The sequence below is a fragment of the Battus philenor genome, unplaced genomic scaffold (assembly GCF_028537555.1).
Source record: "Battus philenor isolate CCGP_79_NKW_IND1 unplaced genomic scaffold, ilBatPhil1.0.hap1 SCAF_25, whole genome shotgun sequence".
NCBI lineage: Eukaryota > Metazoa > Arthropoda > Insecta > Lepidoptera > Papilionidae > Battus > Battus philenor.
The window spans coordinates 1,383,303-1,411,290 of record NW_027181688.1 but is presented as its reverse complement, the minus strand read 5'-3'; the positions used below and the strand labels follow the sequence as shown (position 1 = coordinate 1,411,290).

At 36.2% G+C, this 27,988-nt stretch overlaps 1 protein-coding gene and 1 non-coding gene across 2 annotated transcripts; both read left to right on the top strand.

Moving 5' to 3' along the window:
* The first annotated feature begins 366 nt into the window (after positions 1-366).
* On the top strand, positions 367-27,656 carry LOC137924942 (damage-control phosphatase ARMT1). Its single transcript, XM_068768359.1, has 14 exons — positions 367-646; positions 5,464-5,569; positions 6,891-7,108; positions 8,408-8,564; positions 9,854-10,009; positions 11,590-11,667; positions 17,686-17,797; positions 19,298-19,383; positions 20,396-20,457; positions 20,757-20,824; positions 22,808-22,926; positions 24,320-24,497; positions 26,234-26,360; positions 27,532-27,656. Exons 1-14 carry the CDS (start codon positions 462-464, stop codon positions 27,632-27,634), a joined length of 1,755 nt encoding a protein of 584 aa, XP_068624460.1. The 5' UTR covers positions 367-461; the 3' UTR covers positions 27,635-27,656.
* Positions 2,443-2,515, top strand: TRNAK-UUU (transfer RNA lysine (anticodon UUU)). The gene has a single exon. It is a non-coding gene; the product is annotated as a tRNA-Lys (tRNA).
* Positions 27,657-27,988: the final 332 nt, after the last annotated feature.

The window sequence follows — 27,988 nt, the reverse complement described above, 5'->3', positions numbered from 1 at the left end:
TTTGGAATGTGAGTGAAATCTTCGTATTTTTTGTTTTTATTTTGGTAATATAGATACTCGTAGTTAATTTTAAATGTAAACATGAGTTTAGATGAAGTTACATCCTTTCAAGGAAACATGAAATTTGAGAGGTTTACGAATGTCATGTAAACAATTTATAAAAAATTTTAACACTCAATGTATTTTATCACTTTTCTATATTAAATTAATAGTAAATGGCACATAATTTTTGATAAATATCATATAAAAATGTCTAAAACGATAATGTTAGTAATAAAATTTAACATCGTGACATCTAGCGTTATTTATAAATAGACACAAAATGTCAAAGTCAGTTTTTAACATTTCTGTCAGTTGTCATTTCAATGTCAATTCAAAACATTGCAAAATTTTCCAATCGTCTTTCATAACGCCTTCAAAATTATAATTGATATGCAATAAATAAAAATAAACAGATAAAAATGAGTAAACAAAAAGTGAGTTCGCAAGCTCAACAACCAATTAAGGATGAACCAGAAATTGAAGTAGATGAAAGCATACAACCCGATTTTATTTACGGTGGACCCTTTGTAAAAGTGGAAAAACCAAGTCCTTTCATTAACACAGCAACGCCGATTAATATTCAGCTACAGGGGACTTTTAAAAAGTACGTACAGACGTCTTTTTAATTTTTCTTTCACTATAAAAACATCAATTAATTATTGTAGTTTTTTCAAATTTAAATTTAAAAACCCGTTTCTTTTATTATAAAGTTAATAATAAAAATACGACATAAAATGTCTTACAGAGTCAATATAATATATAAGAAATGTGCTCAAAGAATAGTACAATACTACATTCACCAGTTTGTCATTGAAATTGGCTACTTCTTCTCTGTTGATGTTGATGCTGTTAGCCCGGGTGCTTTACAGCTTCACCAGAAGTGAGTTCACGGAGCAGAAGGATCCGTGAACTTAACTATAAAACAGAAGCTGGATAGACGTGTTGCAGTTGCACAAAGTTGCTTGCCCATAGTACACCGTTCTACCCGAGTAGAGTTGTGTAGTGTAAATGTTTTGATGGCAGTGTGAAGCAGGCAAGCCAAGGAGGGATCCAGATCTAACCTTGATTCACCCATTTTGTTTGTGTTTAGGGAGTGGGTGGCAGTCCCTTAAAAAAAATGTTAGGGTGAAATTAGCTATGTCCTATCCTTGTATTGTACTATATTTTTGAACCAACCTCCTTACATAAGAATTCTATTACAAACTTTTTTTTCCTATTTATGTTACTTAATAATTATTTTGGTTGCCTCAAATATTTTGTAAGAATTTCAAGTAAAAATAATTTTGTTAGAAAGAAATATATTTGTCATGAAAAGATTCCAGACTATAGTTTAGTCAAATTAGTCTCTCTTCCTGTAGAAAATATGTATGGATATAGCGGCAAAATAAAAAAGCTGCAGTAGCAAAGAACAAAGAAGCGTATGAATAACTCAGAAGAGAATTAAGAACCAAATTGATTAATAACAATCCTAGCAATATTGAATGCAGTGTTTTTTATATGTTCGACACGCTTTTACTCAATGACCCATCTTCTGCAAAATTAATAAATGATGATAGATGTACAAATATCTGCTTTTAACCATTATCACCATTATTTACATATTGTTTATAAGTGATAAGAAGTGTCTCATAAGATAATTTACAATATTTATTGTGTATTTCCTTATCTCTATCCCATATTAGTATTTCTCAATGATTGTTTATTGAAATATTAAACGCTCTAATAAATTTTATATATATAATAAACAGTTTACTTGACTTATTACATAGACCACATTAATTTTTTTATGGATCATGTTTTAGTGGCTTCTAGTTCTCCCTATCATGTTTTAGTTACTTATTATGACTTTATTTTACAATGATTTTTTTATTTGTGATCTCCTATCTCATTCTTCACTCCTTTCATTCTTTATATCTTCTTTTGTTCTATTCCTTTTGTGGGATTCCTCCTGGGGCCGCTATGTCGAGGAGATAGTACCAATACGAAGTCTGGAGTAGAAGTATATATATTTATATATAAATATAAATATAAAAATAAAAATAGAGCTTTTACATATACAACTAATCAGCCTGTATAAGATACACATTATCAGTTGTACTGTTTTTTTTTATGATGGTAGAGTTGTTTTAATTAATTTTTCTTACAAAACCGATTTTTAATAAAGTAATTTCTCTTAGTTTACTATACTAAATAATCATTTAAATTATGAACCTTATTGCTATGCAATTAGTACTATTTTAGTTTAACATTTACTAAAGCGAATCTTTGTAAATAATACTGGTTGATTTTTTATGTTGTATATACATATAATAATAGATACATATAAAGTAATAATAGTGAATATTGTAGTAATTTATTATTACTTGGAATGTATTAGACTATTTCAGATTACCCTGCAGAGCCCGGATAGCTCAGTCGGTAGAGCATTGGACTTTTAATCCAAGGGTCCAGGGTTCAAGTCCCTGTTCGGGCGGCCACTTTTTTTAACATTTTTCTTTAAAACATTTTTTAGTTTTATTAATCATTTAAATTTTTGTGTAAAAATATTACTTAAAGATTCATCCAGATAATTTTTTTTTAATTTGAAAATTTAAATTTGATCTAAATATTTGGAAAATTTAAAGTACAACAGAAGAAATAACAAAATCGAATTTATTGAATCGTTAGAGGTTTTTGTTAATTTTTTTTCTCACTTTTTAATTGTGTCGTGAAAATTAGTTTTTATAAGTACTCTGGTTTTTGTAAGAATCTTTTATACTTACACAATTCATGACCAGGTCATTGAGTGTATATATATTTATATGTTGTATATATTATCTCGATTTGGGCATGCCTTGCAGTGGGCGTCCATCGCCAGAAATGATAATATAGATGTATTATGTATTAATATATTGATATTCCCATAAATCAACGTCAAATTTCAATTCAAAAGAAAAATAAATATAAAATTTTTGCGAAATATTTTTTAAATTATTTAAATTATTGTGTATGTATCTAATATATAAAATTTTCGTGTCACGGTGTGCGTGATTGAACTCCTCCGAAACGGCTCGACGGATTTTCGTGAATCTCAGCACGTCTTAATGTCCATACGACCCGCGGTGCTTATGTGCAAACTAGCGCCATCTGTTGACTTTGCGCGATACTACGGACTTCCGACATGTGTATATAAAAATGAATATTTGCGTGTATGTACTCTATAGAATCTTAAACTATGCATTTAACCATGCGATGATCTTTAGCGAAGTTGTGGAGCATGACCCCGCGAAGGTTTTTAAGTTAGTTTTGACCAATTTTAGACAGATGGCGCCACTTTCATTATAATAAATTTTATGTATCGCCGTGACAGATCGTCCTGATTTGAATTGAAATGAACACGGCGAACGAATGACGTTTCGATTTGTGGGTGACATAAGGATTTATGTGATTTGTGTAATTTATGTTCTGTGTTAAAAAATAAAAACGAAAAAATTTTTTTTTTAAATTCACGCATTTAAAGTCGCGGGGCGTGGCTATATATATTTAAAATTATATATATTTAAAATTATTATTTTTTTTACAAATAAACTATAGAAACTTCAACAGAAGAATAGCAGCCATTTCAAACCATATATATTATTAATGATTAATAAAGATATTATTAACCCTTTCCACTCCAATGTCGAGTGTCACTCGACACTGATCTTGTTCCACAAGCTCCACTGTCGAGTGATACTCGACATGGTGTAATACTTCTTTTTGCGGAAAATTTTAAAACAGGAAAGATTTTTGTTACTAAAATGTTTGAATCACGAATGAATGAAACATATTCTAGAATACCAAGATACTATAATTCAATTAAATTTTATCGATGCTACATAACAGCCTTGGAGTGGAAAGGGTTAAAAGAAATGGTAGGTATATTGCTTTTGCGTAAATCGCTGATGGAGATGGTAGCCTGGTGGGCTTTTATAGCTTGATCCCACTTTGTCAGCAAAACATGAAATTTTTACCTGTATTTTGAATCACCTGTTTAAAGTCAATCACTCTGAAATATGATAAAAAAAATCTATTCGAATGTGACAGGCCGATAGTTTCCGACAGTATAAAATCTACAGGGGCAGATGGTGAACAAAAATATCTATTGGATTCGGGCATTATTTTGTGGAAGTCCATCCTAAGTCGGACTCTGTGTTTGGCACTAATCGGTGTAACATTACTCCTGAGGATGCTCCGTGGTGGGGTGAAACACGTGTTGAGTGATTTAACGGTGGTAGTTGTGTAATTCGCATTATTTGCCGCATCCGCATTATTTACACTTAATTGCACGACTACTGCTGCATGGCGGAAGTAGCTACATACAGTAATCTGAATTTTGAAAACGCTTTTTCATATTATATTTTAAATTTTGGGGATCTGTGTATTGAAATACATACCCAATACTAATACCCGGCAATAAATATTGCACATCGACCTTTGGAAAGAGGCAATCGGCTAATATCGGCTTTGTAGAGCGTTATCTCTGTCGCACGAAATACGACTGACAAAACGTCACATAAGTAGCGTGAGACAAAGATAGTGCTCTACGAACTCGAAATTAGCCGATAGTAAAGGTCTATATGCAATATTTATCGCCGGGTACTGTAAACGCTTTTTACAACATGCGTATGAATATATATATACACCAATACCTTTGCGTCATGGTTACGTTCCAAAAAAACACGACGCAAATTGAAACGTCGCAAAGTGAATTAAGATTTTCTATAGCAAACCATGTAAAGATCGTAGATAGGTTCCAGGGTCACGAAAATACTACATTACAATACACTACGTAATTGAAATTGAACTCTAAAATTAAACCTTTAAAAACAAAGTGATAATAAAACTGTATTCAAATTGCGTTGATTTTTAGTTAGAAAGGGAATCATCGAGTTTTTATGGCATGGCGTAATTAGAAACAAAAGTGTTGCCATCTTTTGGAAAAAAAGGATAATTTATAAAGAAATTAAAGACCCAAAACAACGCAACCTCGAAAATCTAACGACGCACAGTGAAAATTAGTACTAATTAAGTAGCGACGCAACTTCGAATAAAACGCGAAACGAAACGACGCAAAGCGAGGTATTGGTGTATGTATATACGGAAATAAAATTATTTTCAAAATTTTGTCTGTTTGTTCCGACCAATCTCTGAAATGGCAAATCTGGACGGATTTTGACAGGACTTATACTGGAAGGTAGCCGATGTTATAAGGAGTAACTCCAGATACAGGTTTTATTTTACAAAAAAAAAGAACTATTGTTTAGTCAAATACCACGCAGACGATGTCGCGCACACAGATAGTTATTTGGCGTACCAAACAACAGCAAATTGGTTATACATTCACACGTTTAAGGCTTTTGAACCTATATCCAATCACCCTGTATGTTTCAATTGTTTCAGGAGTTTTGCGTATTATTCGCTGAAGGAGCGTTTGCCTATAATATTGACTAAAGTAATCGACTACCTGTCCAGGGAAGGTAATAAAATCAAAAGTGTTCACGGTGCGGTAAGTATATATATATATACTAGCTGATCCCGCAAACGTTGTTTTGCAAAAAAAAAAAAGTTTTTAATTAACAAATGTAAGATAAGGGTTGATCGTAGAGGGGTGAAAATCTAGGTTTGTATGTATTTTTGTATGCTGTATCATAATAAAATAAAAACCAAAAAAATTGTCTAAAAAATTAAAAATAAAATTTAGGGGTGGACCACCCTTATCATATAGGGGTATGGAAAATAGATAGTAGCCGATTCTCAGACATACTGAATACGCATGTAAAATTTGGTAAAAATCGGTCAAGCCGTTTCAGAGGAGTTCAAGTTCGAACACCGTGACACGAGAATTTTATATATTAGATAGTATATGTATATATTCCGGCTTCGTAGAGCGTTATTTCTGCACGAATACATCGACTGACAAAACGTCACTCAGGTAGTGTGGGACAGAGATAGTGCTCTACAAAGCCGAAATTAGCCGATTGTCTCTTTCCAAAGGTCGATGTGCAAATTTTATCGCCGGGCACTGTAGATATACTCGTATATAGGTTTTTTATACTTCTACCTTTTCCATACTATGGTTGTCTGAGATTGCTTTTGTTAAGACAGTTCGTTGTACATTTTTGTTTGAAACTATTTAAATGTGTCCTAGCGTGTACAATAAAGAATATTGAATAAAATTAATAAATAAAGATACCGAACAGTTTGCCCGTATTAAGGAGATCCGTTGTTTCAGAGTTGATGTGTAGAGGAATTTAGAAGAAGAGACACTGTCCACATTCAGCGACTTCCTTCTGATTTCGACCTTGAATATGTCTTTTGTCCAAATGGTAGAGGGCCTAACAATATAATCACCTAATAATAATTTATTTGTTTATTTATTTTTATCTTCTACACGTCGTTTCGTTGTGGAGTCTTCGTTATTAATGTCGATTCTACCGCGCGGCGTCCCTTTTATACATTGACGAACAACTAGCGCCATCTGTTGACGCCGTACATAACTTTATAGTTATATAAAATGAATGTTTGCCTGTATGTCCTAGAATCGTAAACTATGCATCTGAACATGTGATGATCTTTAGCAAAGTTGTTGTGCATGTGCCTACGAAGGTTTCTAAGTTAGTATGACATAAATTTCGACAGATGGCGCTACTGTCATTCGAATGGATTTCGTATATTGACGCGACATTTCCTGTAGATTTGAAATGAAACGAAAATCAGCGAAAGTAATGACGTTTCGAGTTGTGGGTGACATAGGAATTTATATTAAAAAAAAAACAAATATTTTTTTAAAATTTATTTTAATATATGTTTTCGTAAAACTTCAACAGAGCGACGAAGATATACAGAACTATATGAAATATATAACGAAGTTAAAAAACGATCTAGTGACCAACAAGAAGTATGATCTGTTCACCGTAGACACACCGGAAGCGAAGAAGTGGAACCAGTGGATAGAGAATGCTGATAACCAGCATTACTTCACCAACATTTGGGTGTTTACTGAGTGTTACGTGTACAGGAGGCTCAGAGAAGGTTGTGAGTTGAGGTAAGAGATGTTTCAGTTTTAATTTTCTAGTACAGATATCCAGATCTTAAAGCAGTGTTTGTCAACTTGATGCCCGCGCCCCACAAGGGGGCAATTTGCTTGTTAAGGGGGGCAATTTGTTTGTTAAGGGGCAATTTGATTGTTAAGGGGGAAATTTGATTTTTAAGGGGGGCAATTAGATTGTTAAGGGGGGAAATTTGATTGTTAAGGGGGCAATTTGTTTGTTAAGGGGCAATTTGTTTGTTAAGGGGCAATTTGATTGTTAAGGGGGGCAATTTGATTGTTAAGGGACAATTTGATTGTTATAGGGGGCAATTTGATTGTTAAGGGGGGCAATTTGATTGTTAGGGGGCAATTTGATTGTTAAGGGGGCAATTTGATTGTTAAGGGACAATTTGATTGTTATAGGGGGAAATTTGATTGTTGAAGGGGCAATTTGATTGTTAAGGGGGCAATTTGATTGTTAAGGGGGGCAATTTGATTGTTAAAGGGCAATTTGATTGTTAAGGGGGCAATTTGACTGTTAAGGGGGACAATTTGATTGTTAAGGGGGCAATTTGATTGTTAAGGAGGGCAATTCACTACGTGCGAACGTCATCGTACAACTGAAATGCGTCTGTCCAGCTTCTGTTTTATTTTTAAGTTCACGGACCCTTCCGCTCCGTGAACTCAGTTCCGATGAAGCTGTATAAGCCCTTGGGCTGACAGTATCAAGATCAACCAAGAATAAGCAAGCTGTAGCGCGCAGTAATCTATAATTGTAGATAGTTGTTGCTACGGAAAAATTGTTTACGCCGTGATACATGACGTCTCTTTTCTTTAACTGTGTTTTCTTTTTTCGGAAAAATTTCATTGAGAAAAATTTCAAAATTGACTAAACGGTCGCCTCCCCTCCTTTAATCGCCGAGTAGTCCAAACTTCCTTCTTTACAACACACTTACACTACACACCTACACGGGTATAGTCCATCTACATGAAAATTATTACATCAACATACTAAATTGATGGAAGTGGTACCGTATATTGACGGCAAAAAAAAATTCTCGGGTCGCTAGTTTAACATCTGGTACATACATACAATACACGGCGATAAATATTGCACATCGACCTTTGGAAAGAGACAATAGGTTAATTCGGCTACGTATAGCGTTATCTCTATCGCACGACTGACAAAACGTCACATAGGTAGTGTGGGACAGAGATAACACTCTACGAAGTCTAAATTAGCCGATTGTCTCATTCTAAAGACCGACGTGTAATTTTTATCGCCGGGTGCTGTATAATAAATTCGTATTCCAGTAAGGGTTTGCAAAACTTTGACCCGTTCGACGAACAAAAGGAGCAATCGTTTAAGAACAGCTTGGAGCCGATGTGTGTGGTGGCGGATAAGCTGGTGACCATGCTGCCCCCCAGCGACAAGGACAAGAGGAAGGCAGATTTGACCACATTGCTAAAGGTACTTTTTTGTGTATAGCAATGTCACAGGAAAATCGCATCACATATGGACAACGAGGAGAGTCGCGGGATCTTCCTAGAGTAGATCAGAAGGGTAATAAGATAGATCCTCAAGAGGAACAAGTAGGCAAAAAAAAACAAGTCTACTAGTCAAGATAAATATAGTACCTGACGGTGAATATCGCACATCGACCTTTAGAAAGAGACAATCTTTAATGGAATCAGGCGTTTTTTGCAGAAGTCCATCTTAAGTAAGAAAAGGACCAATATTTAGCCACTTCCGCACATGCAGTGGTAGTCGTGCAACAAAGTGGTACTCCCTCTGTGTATGGCACTAATCGGTGTAACATAACTTCTGAAGATGCCCCATGGAGGGGTGAAATACGTGTTGAGTGATTTAACGGTGGCAGTTGTGTAATTCGCATTGTTTGCCGCATGCGCATTTATCAGCGGGCTGGCGGGCGGTGCACTTTGTTGCACGACTACCACTGCATGTGCGGAAGTGGCTAAATAGTGGTCCTTTTCTTAAAGAGACTATCGGTTAATTTCGCCTTCGTAGAGCGTTATCTTTTTATATTAGCCTATTAGCCGATTGCCTTTTTCCAAAGGTCGATTTGTAATATTTATCGCCGGGCATCATAAATCTGTGATAAATGTAAAGAAAAAAATATTAGAAATAAAGCAAAACAGAATAAAATGTAAACTTATAGTATTCTAGTAGGAATGCGACGAAAGTGAGGTGATGAATGAATGATTTGTGAAGAATAAAAGATAAATGAATGATATTGAGAAGGATTAGATGACAACGCGAAAAATTAAATCGTTGAAAAAACAAACTTGACAACGTATTAAATGCTCTGTTCCCCACTCATGCTCCACTCTCTCTTTCTCTTTCGTCGCAAAGCTTCGCGTGCATATCACCCGCTAATCGCTCCGCCTTTGGACCGCGCGTCGAAAAACTCGTTGCCTAGCAACGAGCTCTTACCCACGTGCCCGCGCAGTCGATCGCTTCGCGGCGGCGTCGTAATGAAACGGATAGATGATAGATGGCGCCACAGTAGACGCAACAAAAGTTTGCATCGCGCTGTTGAGATTCTCCGCGCTCATTATAACTGCGAGCGGAACATTAACAAGAAGCTACAGAACTACCTTGTCTCCCACACTGGTGACCCAGACGTACGAAGCCTGGTACAGGGCCGCCATCACCCCTGAAACTACAGAGCAACCTTTATTTACTAAGTACATCATATATTGTTACGTTAAAAATAAAACTATGCCTTTATTCCACAGATCTGTCTATGGGCGAATAAATGCGACCTCTCATTATCTATGGGAGAGCAGGTGTCGTTAAAATCATCAGACGCGAAGGATGCTGATAAAAAGGAAGCGGGAGGGGAGCCGAAGTTGATAGACCCCTTTCAAATGATCATTGACTTCAAGGATAAGGTAAAACAACACATTTAATCAAAAATAGTAATGATAGGCCTGGTGGTTGAGGATTGAGACTTGCGATCAGAGGTAACTGATTCGATTTTCAAAATACAATCAAATATTCATACCTTGTGTATTAATTATAAAGAATTGCATCTGCTTCCTTTGTGTACCAATACCACACAGTGATCGCCAATCCCAAAAGGGTTGATTGTGGTATATCCCACCATAGATATCTTTGGTAGAGGCATAGATCTTTTATAATATTTAATGGAATCTGGCGTTATTTTGCGGAAGTCCATCCTAAGTAAGAAAAGGACCAATATTTAGCCACTTCCGCATATGCAGTGGTAGTCGTGCAACAAAGTGGTAGTCACTCTGTGTTTGGTACTAATCGGTGTAACATAACTCTTGTAGATGCCTAGTGGAGGGGTGAAACACGTGTTGAGTGATTTAACGGTGGTAGTTGTGTAATTCGCATTGTTGCATTCGCATTTGTTTCGGGTATATATGTAAAATTGGTAAATATAACCTGTAAAATTATTGTTATTTTTTATTTCACTTTATTGGAGATAAACAGTAACAAAAGGCAGTTAGAAATTATAAACTTTGATATATAAAATTAGTTACAATTGCTACATTATAACTATCTCACTAAGAACAATTATTGAATCGAATTCAAACAATAATAATACAAAACAAAAACATCACTAAACAGGGATCGATAATCCAGCGCATTCTGCAGAACAGACAGTATAACAATCACATTCCAATGAGGTTTAAATTGTATTGTGTATATACAATAATTTATAAATTGTCTTTTAAAAGACACAAGAGAGCACGAGAATATATCAATATCACTAACATATGAATTGTGGAGGTCACACATTCTGTATAAGGGTGCACGTTTACCGATATTTGTCTTAGCCGTTTATAAAAAGAAGAGAGATTTAGAACGCGTTCTTGCTGCAGAAACTGTCATGTTATTAATATCCTATCTACTTCGTTTAATGTCGCGCTATTTAAATTTAGAATTAAAATTTTAGTAAAAAAACATTTTGAATTTGGAACGACGTTGTCTATAAAAGAAACAAGACATGATTATTGTATTCCTTATATTTTATTTCGAACTAATTTTATTTAAAATATTGCAAAACAAAACAATGAACAAACAACAATATTTAAAGTTCACATTACGAAAGTTATAAAATATATATTCTGGCAACACCAAAATTAAATTGAACTGTCATGTTATTAATATCCTATTTAATTCTTTCATGTCACACCATTCAAATTTAGAATTTATACTTTAGTAAATAACTTTTTGAATTTGGAACGACGTTGTTTATAAAACAACAACACTTGATATGATTATTGTATTCCTTATATTTTATCTAGAACTAGATTTAATAAAAATATAGCAAAAGAAAACAATAAACAACAATATTTAAAGTTCACATTACGAAGATTATAAAGTATTTATATTTCTGGCAACACCAAAATTAAGCATAGTTAAAAAATACATTACAACGTTCAAAAACCAAAATAAAATATTTATAAGTGATATTACATTACACTTGTTCACTCGTTTTCAGGTGTTGGTTGACGATTGCAATAAGATATGCGATCAGCTTGCCACAAAGGCTGAAGCAATGGCGAAGGCGATAGCCGGGGTGAGTTTTTATGTTAAATACATTTATAGCAACAAGTTGAGGATCAGATCTTTCAGGTCTAAGGCTTTGACGGCCTTACAGTACGATGAAATAAAGACCCGAGTCGTGCTGAGGTTCCCGAAGGAAGCTTTTAGGTCTTTTCCAATCCTGGTGAAATTGTGGTTCACAAAATGAACGAACATTATCCAATATATAGAAGTAGTAACATAATATATTGTACTAAATTATATTGTATCTCAAATTAAATTTCATTTTGAGTCAAATTACATATTGAATTAAATTACATTTTGGGTCAAATTTCATCTTGAATTAAATTTCATTTTGAGTCAAGTTACATATTGAATTTAATTATATTATGAGTCAAATTTCATCTTGAATTAAATTTCATTTTGAGTCAAATTACATATTGAATTTTATTAAATTTTTGGTCAAATTTCGTCTTGTATTAAGTTTCATTTTGAGTCTAATTACATATTGAATAAAATTTCATTTTGACTCAAATTACATATTGAATTAAATTATATTTTGGGCCAAATTTTATTTTGAATTAAATTTCATTTTGAGTCAAATTACATATTGAATTAAATTACATTTTGGGTCAAATTTCATCTTGAATTAAACTTCATTTTGAGTCAAATTACATATTGAATTAAATTACAATTCTGGTCAAATTTCATCTTGAATTAAATTTTAGTTTGAGTCAAATTACATATTGAATTTAATTACGATTGGGGTCAAGTTTCATCTTAAATTAAATTTCATTTTGAGACAAATTACATATTGAATTAAATTACATTTTGGGTCAAATTTCATCTTGAATAAAATTTCATCTTGAATAAAATTTCATCTTGAATAAAATTTCATTTTGAGTTAAATTACATATTGAACTTAATTATATTTTGAGTCAAATTTCATCTTGAATTAAATTTAATTTTGAGTAAAATAACATATTGAATTAAATTACAATTTTGGTCAAATTTCATCTTGAATTAAATTTCATTTTGAGTCAAATTACATATTGAATTTAATTACGTTTGCGGTCAAGTTTCATCCTAATTTAAATTTCATTTTGAGTCAAATTACATATTGAATTTAATTACATTTTGGGTCAGATTTCATCTTGAATTAAATTTAATTTTTAGTCAAATTACATTTTGTATATATGTATAAATCTCTATTGTTAAACTTTATTTAATTATGTGCTGTTGTGGAGTCTCTTTCTGTTTCCTCTTCAGAACTCTTAACACCTTGCGAATAAAGGTAGAGTTAAAACTGAAATAGATGAAAAAAAAATGAGTTGGTGATCTATAACAGTTCTATTAAAAGTTCAATGTTGAATGTATGAATTTTATCTTTTGTTTTAAATAACGTTTTTATCAAATTACAATCTTATACGATGACATATTATACAATTAATGCGTAAAGTGTTAATTGTATTAGATTGTATTCCGGGGCTTGAACCTAAGTTATAGTTTACCACTGGGCTACAACTGCTGAATATAAGACTGAGTGGAAGCGGCTTCATTCAGTGCCTTTGGATTTTACCAAAGGTATATTGCCCACTTGTGGGTGGATGTGCTACGGTACGTCGTTCCGTGGTGACATCAAAACACTATTGGGTATCTGTTATGTGGTCTGATCACTATCATTTCAACTTGAAACTAGTAATATTAGTATATGATATACACTAATAGTAAATGTTGTTTGAACACAATATTAAAGCGGTAACACTTTACAGAACACAACGTTCAAATTTAAATGCAGTTGTCACAGGCTGGCAACACTGTTTGGTGTACCGAAATGCTGTGAAGAGGTTTCATATATTTTATCTTTTAATTTTAAATTGTTCGTAGTTTACGTTTGTTTTTCTAAATAAATGAACATATTTAGATTTTAGTTTGATATATATCTCGTAGCGTAATTGAGGCATTTGAATAAATTAATATTGATAGTATATATGTAATGCGTATATTTGAAATAAACTAAACGGAATTTGTAAGAAATTGTGACATATATAAATTAACCCTTAAATGCACGTATTTTATTAATACTTTTTTTTTTAAAATATCTTGCAGATAAGTACACTAAAATGCAGGGAAAAATAGAAAAAAAATGTATATAATATTTTTTATACTTCCTTTTTTAAAACTTATGTTGCAGATAGACAACATTATGCATTTATTCTTAAGTGTAGTACTGCATTTTACGTTTAAGTGGTATGTTGCAGTTTTACATCATTATGCATTTAAAGATTAAATACAAGGAACAATCACAAATGTAGAACTTTATATTAATAATATATAATCAATAATTGTCCAATTCTGAAATCGAGCAAATTTTATTACTTTGACTGTCGCTCATCACAAAATCATTGTAAAAGATGCCGAAACGTACAATAAAATCACAGCTGGTACATTAAAATGTCCCAACGTTCTGAAATCGACACACATATTTGAGTTTCCGAACGATGCGACTACTATAAGACGAGTCATACACCGTCGTCATTCGATAACAGATTGGTTTCGTCGCAAACTACTTCGGATCATATATCACAGGAGATGCCAACTAATTATACTAGATAGAAGTATTTTTAATGGCCCCCACTATTGGGAGCCTCTCGTACCCCCTATCTAGTTTGGGACAGGGATTTTATTTACACATGATTTTTTTACAGTTTTATCTTTATTCGACACTCACTTTCATACTTCTCAATTTCTTTCATTCTTTCCTTTTATCCTTCACGATATCTTGCAATTTTTGTTCTTTCATTCCTTCTTGCTTTCATCGCCTTCCTTTTCTCATCTTTTTTACTCTTAGGTGGCTAGGTACATTTTTATTTTCCAATCTATATCTTTATTTTTTGATATCACAGATTTGTTTGGATTTGAACTTTTTAATATATTGCTAGACTTGTCTTATATTCTATTATTATTTGATAAGTTCGTTTACGTGTGCATTTATTTCATTTTTAGTTCCAGTTTTTCTATTTGGTTTTGTTCCTTTTAATAGCATTATTTACCACCATGCGAGCAAACGATAGGAATGATGGGCGAAGGTTGTCATCTCCCATCATTAAGGCGATGCTTTCCATATATACTTTCAGTTTAGTCGACGTTTCCAGGGCACTGCGGATCCGATAGAAGTATTCATAGTTTCTTCAGCAATATTTACCAGTGTTAACGCTTTTCGAAGTGGCAGTAGTGGTTTTAGCAAAACAATATCAACCGGTTGAGCCGTTTCGGATCTCTCAGGCGGCCTTTTGTCGGTATCATCTCGTGTGTAGTCCGTAGAAGCGATTTAAGAACCTCCGTAGAGTCATGAAAGCCTCCTAATCTGATAAAATACATCGATAACTCACTTTGCGAAGTGGTTGCGTTCAAAAAACCAACCGCCAAATGAATTTAGATTTTCTAATGCAAACCATGTAAGGATAGAACATAGGTTCCAGGGTACGGTATGTGACATTCATCGTTTCTCCCTCTCTCTTCCACTCACTGTGTTCTGTGTTATAAGTGTTAAGTGTTCTGTCCCATTAATATAACAAGGATGACAAGAACATAAATCAGTTCCAAAAACCCTATGAGAGACCATGTGTTAATTACATGGTGATATATCTGAGAAATCATTTTAAACTCTGTTTTCATTCTACATTAACAAGTTACTAGAAATATATGATATATACAGTACCCGGTGATAAATATTGCATAGACCTTTGGAAAGAGAATCGGCTAATTTCGGCTTCGTAGAGCATTATCTCTGTCTGTATTGTTTATTGAATAAGTTATATATGTTGGTCATGTATGCAATTCAATGACATCTCTATTAAAGATGAAATGCTGTAAAAATAATATATGAGGATATTTACAGGAACTTTGCCGCCAGCTACCATCGTGTTCTGAATTATGTTTTGTATCTGGTGTCAGGGTTACGAATATACTGTTTTTTTTTTTTTTAAGAAAATTGAACAAAGTAAACATGTAAAAAACAAAAATGATATAATTCTGCCTATAAATAAATTGAAAAAAAAATATTTACCTTTTTTATTACAAGATATTTATTATTCTCTTTTTAAAAAGAACAACGCACTACGTACAGTACCCGGCGATAAATATTGCACATCGAACTTTGGAAAGAGACAATCGGCTAATTTCGGTTTCGTAGAGCGTTATCTCTGTCGCACGCAAGCTATGTGACGTTTTGTCAGTCGTCGTACTGTAATTAAAAGTTAATTCTAAAATTAACAAAACAATGTGAAAAAAATCTATTTAAATTTAGTTGAATTTTAGTTAGAAAGGGAATCCCCGAGTTTTGATGGAATTGTGTGATTAAAGACAAAAGTGTTGCCATCTTTTAGAAAAAAATTAAATACTTAAATCCAAAGCTACGCAATCTTGGAAATATTACGCACAGTGGAATTTAGTACTAATTAAACGAAACAACGCGAAGCAATGTATTGGTGTAGAAGTAAATAGCGACCTGAACTAATGCTCCTTCTAGCTTTCGAGCATCGTTACTACAAAAGTGATCAGGCTAGGCGCCACTCCGCTCTGTCACCTCAAACCGATGATTTTGTTAACCCCTTTTGGGCAGCAGTGATAGTTCGGTTTAAAAAAATAAAATAAATTTATTTAAAAAAACTTTTAAGTTAAACGGTTTTTTGATACCCATATTGTGGTGGTTGTGGAAAAATATGTACCTAGTCCGCCATATTGGAACGGCGTCCATCTTGAATTTTAAATTTTGACATAATCATCGTGTTTTACTAGTGTAGCCCTTTCATTTGATACCCATATTGAGGGGGTAAGGAAAAATATGTAATACGCCATTTTGTATCGGCCGCCATCTTAGATTTATAATGTTATTGGTTTTATAATATTGTATTGTCATCTAAATTAAATGTGTGTACCGAATTTCAGATCAATCTGACAACGGGAAGGTGCTTAAATTCCAATTTTTAATTTTGACCCAAATAAATTCCGTGCGGGTCGAACTAAATAAAACCGTTTAATAAAGAAGCAATCACAAATTTTGTACATCAAAGACACGACTTCATCCAGTTTAGATGTCTTTCAATGTGTATACGTTTACAATAGTATTCCAGATAGAAAGATTTCTGTCTATCTGGAATCTAGACTTAAAAGGATTGTCAAAGAACGTACATGTATGGGTTACTACACTATAAACGACTTCACAGAAGATACCATAGAAGATACCACATTGGGATAGAAGTGTTCATCTTCACCCAGTTTTAAATATTTAATATATATGCAATTATATATACTTAAAATCCTTCGATCGTTTCTTCCGTTTGTTCTTCTCAGGTATCAGACATTTAGTATTCGAACACATTGTAGACTCAATTTGAAGTTAAAAGATGCAATCAATACTATATTGAAAAAAGATTTACTTGTTTTATTTCAAGCGGTTTATATCCACCAAACAAAAAAGGTTTTAATATACATTACAATTATATTTTATTATATATGTAATATTTAGTGTACAGTAGGTATATTGATGTATAAAGTATGTATAAATAGTACGGTAAGCGTAGGGTATTTCTAATTAAAACGGTTCAAAACGTCATTCGAGTGTGAACTCGTGTGGTGTGTGGACGTGTATATCGTTGTTTATAATCAATTAAATTACTTTAATAATTTAGAATAATTAATTTAGTAAATAATTTTATTGTGCTTTTTTGTGTATTATTTATTACTATATTTTAAATTATAGAAATATTAACAAAAACATTTTATTATTATTATTATTATGGGCTATAGTCTATTCGCATTAAATATTGTCAACAAAATTAAACCCAGTTGGACTAATAATATAATATAATAGTAAATTAGAAAGACGTGTTCATACTTTATATAAAGTTATTTCAACTGGTCAATGTGAACGCTGCTTTCTAAGCTGTGTAATGAAGACGAGTCTATATTTTATTGCGAATATGTTATAGATAATTTTGTATGGTAATAATATACCTAGTGAGATTTTGAATATAATTGGTTATTATAGGTGAAACCGAAACCAAAAGATAAATCTGCGGAACCGGAAGTGGAAGAGGAGGAAGAGCTTCCGAAGATACCGTGTCCGGCGAAAATGACCATACCGGAAGCGGTCACTTTTGGTACGTGTTTTTTTGTAGTTCTCTATGATCACAAATCATTATTGTGACAAAATGTTGAGATGATATTTTTTTTATATTTCGAAGAATTCCAAGCAATTTGAGGTTCGAACATTTAGTATTTGAATATAGAATTTTACCACCAGTAACATTTTGTATGCCATTTTGATGGTATACGAACGTATAGCGGAAATGTTCATTTTTACTCGACGGTAAATGCGCATGCTTTCATTATTGGGCTAGGTAGGTGACTCCTCTTTCTGTGAGACCGTCATGGTCCAGAAGGAAACGGCCGAACGGGATCTGCAGAGGACAGATCCCGCTCGGAAACGACGCTGTCAGCGCAGGGACGCGCCTCGCGACGGCCCTATGGTGAATGGTGCTCCCCTACCATAAACGGGGCCTTCGGAGTCGCTGAAGTTTACGGTGGGGGCCCTAAACTCTCACTAACTTCGGTGACTCTGAGGCGGATGATGGTTCAACGTGGTCTCGAACCATCGTGATAGCAACATGAGGGTTTCGGGGCAGCGTATACACGCGTACCCCGGGACGGGCTATCGAAAATAGCACGGCGAGACGGAACACCGCGTGGCGATCCTTGACCGGGAGATACTGCGGTCCCCCGTATAGCGCAGAAGGTGATCACCGGGTGGTTTTAGAGGGTAGGAATTCCACATACCCCTGTCCTCCCTCCAGAGGCGGGGCATCCTGAACGTCTGGAAGATTCCCCCCCCAAAACCAAAAAAAAAGAAAGTAAGTTGACTCTAGCCCAACTTCCAAGCTGGGCAGCAATGCGATGTCGAATATTGCTGTGGTACAGCGATGATATTGGAATTTGCACAGCTTCCTTTCGAGATATGTCTTACGTCTCTTTACAGTTGTGAATTACGTAGGAGATATCCTCCAAAGGTACCGAAGTCGACCACCGGAAGGGTTTAGTTGGTATGAATCCTACATAAAAATGTTCTTCCTTACGAGGGACGAGTATCTTGGCAGCAGTTCTGAAGACCACGGACCGGCAAGAGCAGCGTGGCAACATTCATTTTGTGGGTGTCCTACAAATTACCTTGTTAATATGTTAGGTAGAAGTCTAAAGGGAAGACCTACTGAGAAATTTCTCTAAAATATAAACGAATGTGATGTCACTCTAAAAACTGATGGTAGGTTCATATTTGTTGTGGATGTATACAATATATCCTGCCTTCTGGTGGAAGGACAGGGTTATGTGGGATTCCTACCAAATATCCCTCCCGCTGGTCATCTTCGGTCCCTATGGAGAGGAGAGAACTCTGCCAAGACACATCCAGAAAAGAAGCTGTTTCTTCTCCGCCATCCTCGCTGTAAAATGCGTAACGCTTCCAGCTTCCTATCATACTTGCTAAGCTTCTTAATATCTTTTCAATTTGAGGATATGTACCGCTGAAGATAAGCACTGGTCCCCTGATCCAGGGTCAGTGGATCCTGGGATAAGTCTTAAGATATTTCCTTCACATCTTTCCACAGATATCGTGTGCGACAACGCCGGATACGAACTTTTCTCGGATCTATGTATAGCACACTACCTTATATCACAACAGATCGTTCAGAAGGTGAGTTTATTTTAGCCTCATATATATATATATATATATATATATATATATATATATATATATATATTAATAAATTTAGGAAAAATTGGTTAGTACGTAAGGATAGCACAAGTAGTAAAGAAAAGTTTGTTATAACTTTACTGGATTTTTATACAAAAGCTTGAAGTTACGATAACCAATTCTGGAACTCTATTTACACGACCAATCATAATCTCTTGTTTATAACCAATCACACGTGTCGTTCGTGTGACAGCGATAGAAGATATGTGAGACAGAGAAAGGCATATCGTAATATATGGAACCTATTGTTGTCGTTCTACACTTTTCCTTAAATGATGCCATACCCGATGCGAGATCGTGTTAGAAATAGAAGAAAGTAAAAGAACCAAGATCAGGAAAGGAAAGGAAAGGAACCAGGTCGTAGATCGAAGAGTGGCTCGTCTGAATTGACAGTGAGCGGAACACATCACCAAGATCATCGAAATAGCTCGAATAAATTGTCGTCTGAAGTGACTACGGTCGTGGCACTTCAAGACTTGGTTCAAGGATCAAGGGATCAGCCATCGTGGTGATCGATGGGGAAAACTTGTGCCTTGAAGTAGGTGTTTATCAACTAACATGATGAACGTGTAAAGATCAACGTTGTTGTGTGTTGCAAGCTGGTCATCATATAAATAAAGTATATCATCTTCAGTAAGAATAGGACCAATATTTAGCCACTTCCGCACATCGATTAGTGCCAAGCACTGAGTAGAGGCACTAATCGGTGTAACATAACTCCTGAAGATGCCCCGTGAAGGGGTGAAACACGTGTTGAGTGATTTAACGGTGGTAGTTGTGTAATTCGCATTGTTTGCCGCATACGCTTTTATCAGCGGGCTGGTGGGCAGTGCACTTTGTTGCACGACTACCACTGCATGTGCGGAAGTGGCTAAATATTGGTCCTTTTCTTACTTAGGATGGACTTCTGCAAGGTAACGCCTGATTCCATTAAATATATCATCTTCCTCAGGTACGATTCCACGTGAAAAAGATTCCCTGGTTCGTATCCGATGTGACTCCTCAAGATTTTAAGTAAGTGCTTCTATACATCGCCATATTAGTTACATTCGGCTTTTGATCGGTTAAATTAGAAAGTCGTGTTCACATTGACCAGTTTACCTTAGCTTTTCCAAAATTCTTACATCGAGTCCACTTTCGAATTGCTCCCTTGTAGGAGGTGGAACACGTTGAGAAAGACTGGTCTGTGCCGGAGATGCCTCGTTTTAATACTCACCAAGAAAACATAAATATTTGTCTACCCTCAATTTTTTTTATTCAAGAACGAGCTGTTGTACACTCTGCTGATAAATATATGCATTTTGTTATTTCAGAAAAACATTGGAATCCTGTTGCAATGCCGAATATAGTAGAGAAGTGCCACAGGAAGCTAAACCGCCTGGTGAGTCGATCATATCATTTCAGCCGTGAAAGCAGCTTGATTCCATTGTCTTCGAAGTCTTACAAGATCATCTGTCCATCTTGTGGGAGGACGTACAACCCTGAGTATGCTGGTCCGTGGTTCAAAGCAGAACCTGAAGGCTTCAATCATTTGATGGAGCTGATATTCTTTGCCAGTGTGTGAAGGACCTTGGACTGCTTATTGACACCAACTTAACCTGGTGTTTGCAGCCAATTATGTTCAAAAAGTAACCAGTGCCTTGCGTTGTCTCTACCTTCTGAAAAAGTTCCGTTTATTCAAGATCTAGTGCCAGTGTTAAGGACCTTGGACTGCTAATTAATACCAACTTAATCTGGTTTCCGCACCCAATTATGTTCAAAAACTAACCGGTGCCTTGAATTGTCTCTACCTACTGAAAAATTTCCGTTCATTCAAGACCTGGTGCCAGTGTATTAAGGACATTGGACTGCTAATTGACACAAATATAACCTGGTGTCCGCGGTTTCCGCAGCCAATTATGTTCAAAAATTAACCAGAGTTTCGCGTTGTCTCTACCCCCTGAAAAATTTCCTTTATTTCAAGACCTGGTGTCAGTGTTAAGGACCTTGGACTGCTAATTGACACCAACTTAACCTGGTGTTCACAGCCAATTATGTTAAGAAAGTATCCGCTTTCTGCATTAGGTTGTCTCTACCTCCTAAAAAATTTCCTTTAGTTCAAGACCTGGTGTCAGTGTTAAGGAACTTGGACTGCTAATTAGCACCAACTTAACCTGATGTCCGCAGCCAATTATGTTCAAGAATTAACCAGCGCCTCGCGTTGTCTCTACCTCCTGAAAATTTTCCTTTATTTCAAGACCTGGTGTCAGTGTTAAGGACCTTGGACTGCTAATTAACACCAACTTAACCTGGTGTCCGCAGCCAATTATGTTAAGAAAGTATCCTGTGCTTTGGGTTGTCTCTACCTCCTGAAAAATATCCTTTCGTTCAAGACCTGGTGCCAGTGTTAAGGACCTTGGACTGCTAATTGTCACCAACTTAACCTGGTTTCCGCAGCCAATTATGTTCAAAAAGTAACCAGTGCCTTGCGTTGTCTCTACCTTCTGAAAAATTTCCTTTCATTCAAGACCTGATGCCAGTGTATTAAGGACATTGAACTGCTAATTGACACCAACTTGGTGTCCGCAGCCAATTATGTTAAGAAAGTATCCGGTGCTTTGGGTTGTCTCTACCTCCTGAAAAATATCCTTTCGTTCAAGACCTGGTGCCAGTGTTAAGGACCTTGGACTGCTAATTCACACCAACTTAACCTGGTGTCCGCAGCCAATTATGTTAAGAAAGTATCCGGTGCTTTGGGTTGTCTCTAGCTCCTGAAAAATATCCTTTCGTTCAAGACCTGGTGTCAGTGTTCTAAGGACCTTGGACTGCTAATTGACACCAACTTGGTGTCCGCAGCCAATTATGTTAAGAAAGTATCCGGTGCTTTGGGTTGTCTCTACCTCCTGAAAAATATCCTTTCGTTCAAGACCTGGTGCCAGTGTTAAGGACCTTGGACTGCTAATTCACACCAACTTAACCTGGTGTCCGCAGCCAATTATGTTAAGAAAGTATCCGGTGCTTTGGGTTGTCTCTAGCTCCTGAAAAATATCCTTTCGTTCAAGACCTGGTGTCAGTGTTCTAAGGACCTTGGACTGCTAATTGACACCAAAGTAACCTGGTGTCTGCAGCCAAAATGTAACTGGTGCCTTACGTTGTCTCTACCTCGATCGACGATTCCAAGTCTCAGTTCTCTACCTCTGAGTTACCACTACCTTTACCACCTGTTCCGATTGTAATTATTTTTAAAATTACATAAGTTATAAACTTCGAAATTGCCTGTAAAAATATATTTTCCAAGGAGCGGCATGTTTTACAAATTCATTTACAATGCAGAAGTATCCTTAGTTGTTCGAAAATTTAGATTCTCCGATTTTGTTTGCATTAGCGGAGGGATCAGAAGGCGAAGCACCTCCGGAGCCGCCTTTGCAGATCAACTCGCAGAACGTTCGCCAGCTCGGTCAAATCTGGACGCAGTATTATCAGAATGGAACCTTCGTGGTTATGGTGAGTGAGGGTGTATTTCTTCATTGCCTGTTTATAATTTATCACCAATATCACGTAAGCTGATCGACACTCACTAGACATAAGCGTCGTTCAAAGATTGATACGATGACTGCTTCCGGTGATTTGACTATGAAGTCGATCCAGCTAGTGGGGGACCCACCCTCGCCGCATCTGGTTTATGGACGCCTGACTCCTGACTGGCCTGACGCCTGATTGGCCTGACGCCTGACTCCTAACCTGGTCTGACGCCTGACTCCTAACCTGGTCTGACGCCTGACTCCTGACTGGCCTGTCGCGTGACTTCTGACTGGCCTGACGCCTGACTGTCCAGGGATCGGCTTCAAAAGAAATTAAAAAATGAACAATACAAATTTAACGAAGGTACTTACGTCAAAGTAAGCTGGTGGGGAAAAACTGAGAGGAGTGAAGTTAGGAAACTACGAATACCAGGGGATACGTAGCTATCTTCACTCACAGTCAGATCGTACTTTGCTGCAACGATAGATGGCGCTAGCTCCAACAAACTTATAGGTATTCCGTGAAATAATCATAGAACCAATGCATCTGATAGAATTCGAGGTCTCCACCCGTCTCTCCACTTTTTAAGTTTACCCGATTAACCGATTTTTAAGTTTTGTCATATTGCCAAGAAAGACGGTCGTAATTTAGACAAAAAAATTGATTGCCGGAGAATGAATGAACAGTGACCATGAGACTGCAGCCATGCGCTAGTCCAATCAGGTCTGGTTGAAGAACTATACAAGAAGTCCAGAACTGGTGGCCACGAGGCTCAGGGGCGAAAGAGCGAGGCGGTCATATTTGTTCATCGAACAACAGACCCTCGCGCTGTATATGTGTCATGCGGTGGTAGCTAGAGACTCAAGATGCGATCGCAAGGTTCATTATGTGGCGAATACGGCAACTGCCCCACAGAGACTGGCGCACAACCTGAGGATGCCAATATGGACTAGAGATGAGGAAGTACTCGCACAAAAACTAGACATAAAGCGCCTTTAAAATAGATTAAGAGACTTAGTAAATACTGTAACATAAACAAACGTGAACAAAAAAATTATTAAACGTAAATATATAAAAAGGCACGGACGTTAATGTCTATGGAATATAGATTCTAATAAAAGATATGTATTAGAATAATTCGTTTTATATTAAATATATATACGTCATGTCGTTGTCGTGTCTTCTTTATGAATGTCGATTCTGACGTGCGGTGTTCCTTTTATACGTTTCCGAACAACTAGCGCCATCTGTTGACGCCGATCGAAACTAGACTTCCGACATTTAATTGAAGTTAATTCATTTCTGTGTTATTATGTTATCTGTATATTATATTTGTAGTATAGATAGTTTAAATATAAAGATATATATTTTCCAGTCTGACGACTTTTGGACATCACCTCACGTGTACAAGGATATGAAGAAATATGACTACCACTTGTACAGGAAACTGCAGTTGGCGGTCGCCATTTTGTTTAAAGGCGACCTTAATTATCGGAAGCTGCTCGGTGAAAGGAACTGCAATCCCACGCTCGGATTCGAGCCAGCACTGCAGGGTAAGCCCACGCTTTAACACCTGCTGGACAATTTGTTCCTCCAGAGATTTTATTATTTATTAAAGTTGTTCACCGATTTTAAATCATCTCATATAGTGATCAATCTGAATTATGTTACATCAGTTTTTTTTCTATTGAAATTCAACAGGTCAATTACTTCTGGTAGTATAGTCTGAATGGACAGATGGTAAAAAATAATTAATTTTAATATTTCGTAATGTGAAATTTGAAAACGCTTTTTCTTACTATAACATCTTATGGAGGACGCGGTGTGGGCAGACCACCCACTAAGTGGACAGATGACATCGCGGCCATCTTTGAGGGCCCATGTCTTGCAGCGGTCCATCGGCTGAAAAAAAGAAGGAGATATCAGCTGTACTCTTTTACAACTGTAGCGACACCAACTAGCCAAGTTTGCTCGGTACCGACCCACTAACTAAAGCACCGTATAAACCGTGCAAAAGAAGTTCCCCAAAAATGTTTGAGGATGATCAGCTCTGCTCTCGGCTTCAAAGAAAACTTCCTTCCTAAAATGACACCGACCAGCAAAGAACAAACTATTAACTATAACTAACTATTTTCGAACAGCCTGTATAAATAGGTGAAATTAACATTGAATTTTGATCAGAAGACACTGGGATACAGATATACATTTAGTAGCTATGTGTTTAAATTCAAATATGGAACGGGATATTTTTGTGAAATTATAGAAGTGCTTTAAGAAATAGATCTAGTATATTAAGAAAAGATGAATCTAGGTAGAAGAATTATCTGGAGTTTCTTCTACCAATTCCTCTTTTAGTTCTAACGCTTTTGACAACTAACAAGTTGAAGTTCGGTGTCGAAATACTAAGTGGGTTAACAGTCCAAGTGGAGGTACTCTAGTTGGGGCATTTGACTTTAGTTGGGGCATTTGACTTTAGTTGGGGCATTTGACTTTAGTTGGGGCATTTGACTTTAGTTGGGGCATTTGCCTTTAATTGGCGCATTTCACTCTAGTTGGGGCATTTGACTCTAGTTGGGGCATATGACTCTAGTTGGGGCATTTGACTCTAGTTGGGGCATTTGACTCTAGTTGGGGCATTTGACTCTAGTTGGGGCATTTGACTCTAGTTGGGGCATTTGACTCTAGTTGGGGCAATTGACTCTAGTTAGTGCATATGACTCTAGTTGGGGCATTTGACTCTAGTTGAGGCATTTGACTCTAGTTGGGGCAATTGACTCTAGTTGGGGCATATGACTCTAGTTGAGGCATTTGACTCTAGTTGGGGCAATTGACTCTAGTTGGGGCAATTGACTCTAGTTAGTGCATATGACTCTAGTTGGGGCATTTGACTCTAGTTGGGGCATATGACTCTAGTTGGGGCATATGACTCTAGTTGAGGCATTTGACTCTAGTCACTCTATGGAGCATCTTCCGATGCGATCAAAGATCACAGCGGCCTGCCAATCCGGTGAACAGAGAAGTTCCCAAGGCTCTAGATCTACGATACCTAGCGTAATTCGAGTTTTAGACCAAGCGATTTCTTCGAAGCCACGAAACACAATTGAAAGCGTTTAATATTCATATTACTGTTATGGTTTGTTCTTGTAGAATTTCTACTTACAGATATAACATTATTCAGTTGATTAAAAATCGATGTAAAAAGTAAAATTTATACCTCTTACAAATATAACCAATCACCCTGTATATATCTGTGCTAGTATAGTCTGTGTGTTTACATGTGTGCGTGAAGGTTTCATACCGGCACCAATCATCGCGGTGAGAACTGTGAAGGCGGACCTCATTTGCGGTCTCGGCAAGGGAAAGTTCGAGCAGATTGGGAAGATCGACCCCAAGTGGATGGAGAAGGGAGACTATGGGTAAGAGCGTGTACTTATCTACTATCACATATGCACATACATACACGAATGCGTTCATACACGAATGCATACATGCATACATACATGAATTCATGCATACATTTTTACACGCATGCATACATACATGAATTCATGCATACATTTTTACACGCATACATACATACATACATGTGTACATACATACGTGCATGCTTACGTGCATGAATACATGCATACGTAAATACATACATGCGTACATACATGAATAAATGCATGCGTACACACGTATACACGCACATACGAACCATGTTTACACTTATTGGTGGTAATTTACATTGGCAAAAATGTCTTTAATTTAGACAGACAGTTCCTAATATGGAATGCAGCTGGTCATTGCAAATGGTCGCTTAGTATGGAAAGCAACTTTGTATGAGTAACCCGTTTACAAATTGCAAGTAAAACTAATAATACCTGATACCTGTTTGTTGGAGCGAAGTCACAACCCGTACCAGCCTGTAGGTAGAGATATTGCAAAACATCTACCTCCCGCGATCTACTTCAGTGGGGGGTTTACACACGCATCGTCTACCGGCTCATGGTCGCCACTTGAACCTTTCGGTGACTTCCCTGGCCCACTGTCACTTTAGATGAGTAATTCTTCCGGCAACATGACTATGTCGTCTGTTTTGTAGTCACTTTCTTTCACAGTATCTTTAAGTAGGTAAGTTATTCCCAAGTGTTATTATACTTGCTTCGCTGTCTTCAACCGTTTGTCTGTAAAATCAAGTTCGAACAAATGTTTCATTTAAAGAAACTGCGAAAATGTATTGTTATGACCAGCTCATAAATGCTGTCCAATGAAGAAATCTTCAATCTTCGTGGACAGCAGACTAATCAAATATTTATCCTCTTACTTCTCTTTCTCGTGTGTCTATCATCTCCCTCACTCGTTCGTCCATTCCATTTCTCTCTTCTTTCCCTTCACTGCAGTTCAGTATTTCTTTCTTTATTTAGAATTGGTCATTTAAAGTGGCTGTTAAGGGGCAGATAGACGAATGGTTTTCTTTTTGGAAAGGTGAAACGTCGACATAGTCGCTGAACGAGGGTACAGCAAGACCGATCATCATCAGTGGCGACCTATAGGGGGGGGGGGGGCTATGACGTGATGATAAAGAAGTGATTGACATTGCAGAGTAATACAGTTCTGCGGGAAGGCGGAACCCCTGAAGCCTTCGGACCGGCCGTGTGCTGACTATGGAGGTGAATGCCAAGGTGTCATCTGTCCAGAGCAGTAGATGTTGCAGGATTACCCCCATTTCAAATGTGAGTAGCTTGGATTGAATTTGGCTTATATATAATTTTTTTCTTGAAAGAAAGTAAATGTTCCAACGTAATGAAAATTTGGTGTAAATCATACAGAAAAAAAGTTCTAGTAATATCTCCTTCATGCCTCTCATCTTCATCGAAAGGTTGTCTGGTAGAGATCGCTTCGAACAATAAGACCGCCTATTATACCTTTATATGAATTGTATTTTTTTAGTTATGATCTATGGTGTAAAAAAGTGTAAAATAAATGGATAATGCATTGCCTCCCCCAAAGATGATGATGCTCAGTCTTCTACATCTCGTATCCAGTGCTTTGACGTTGA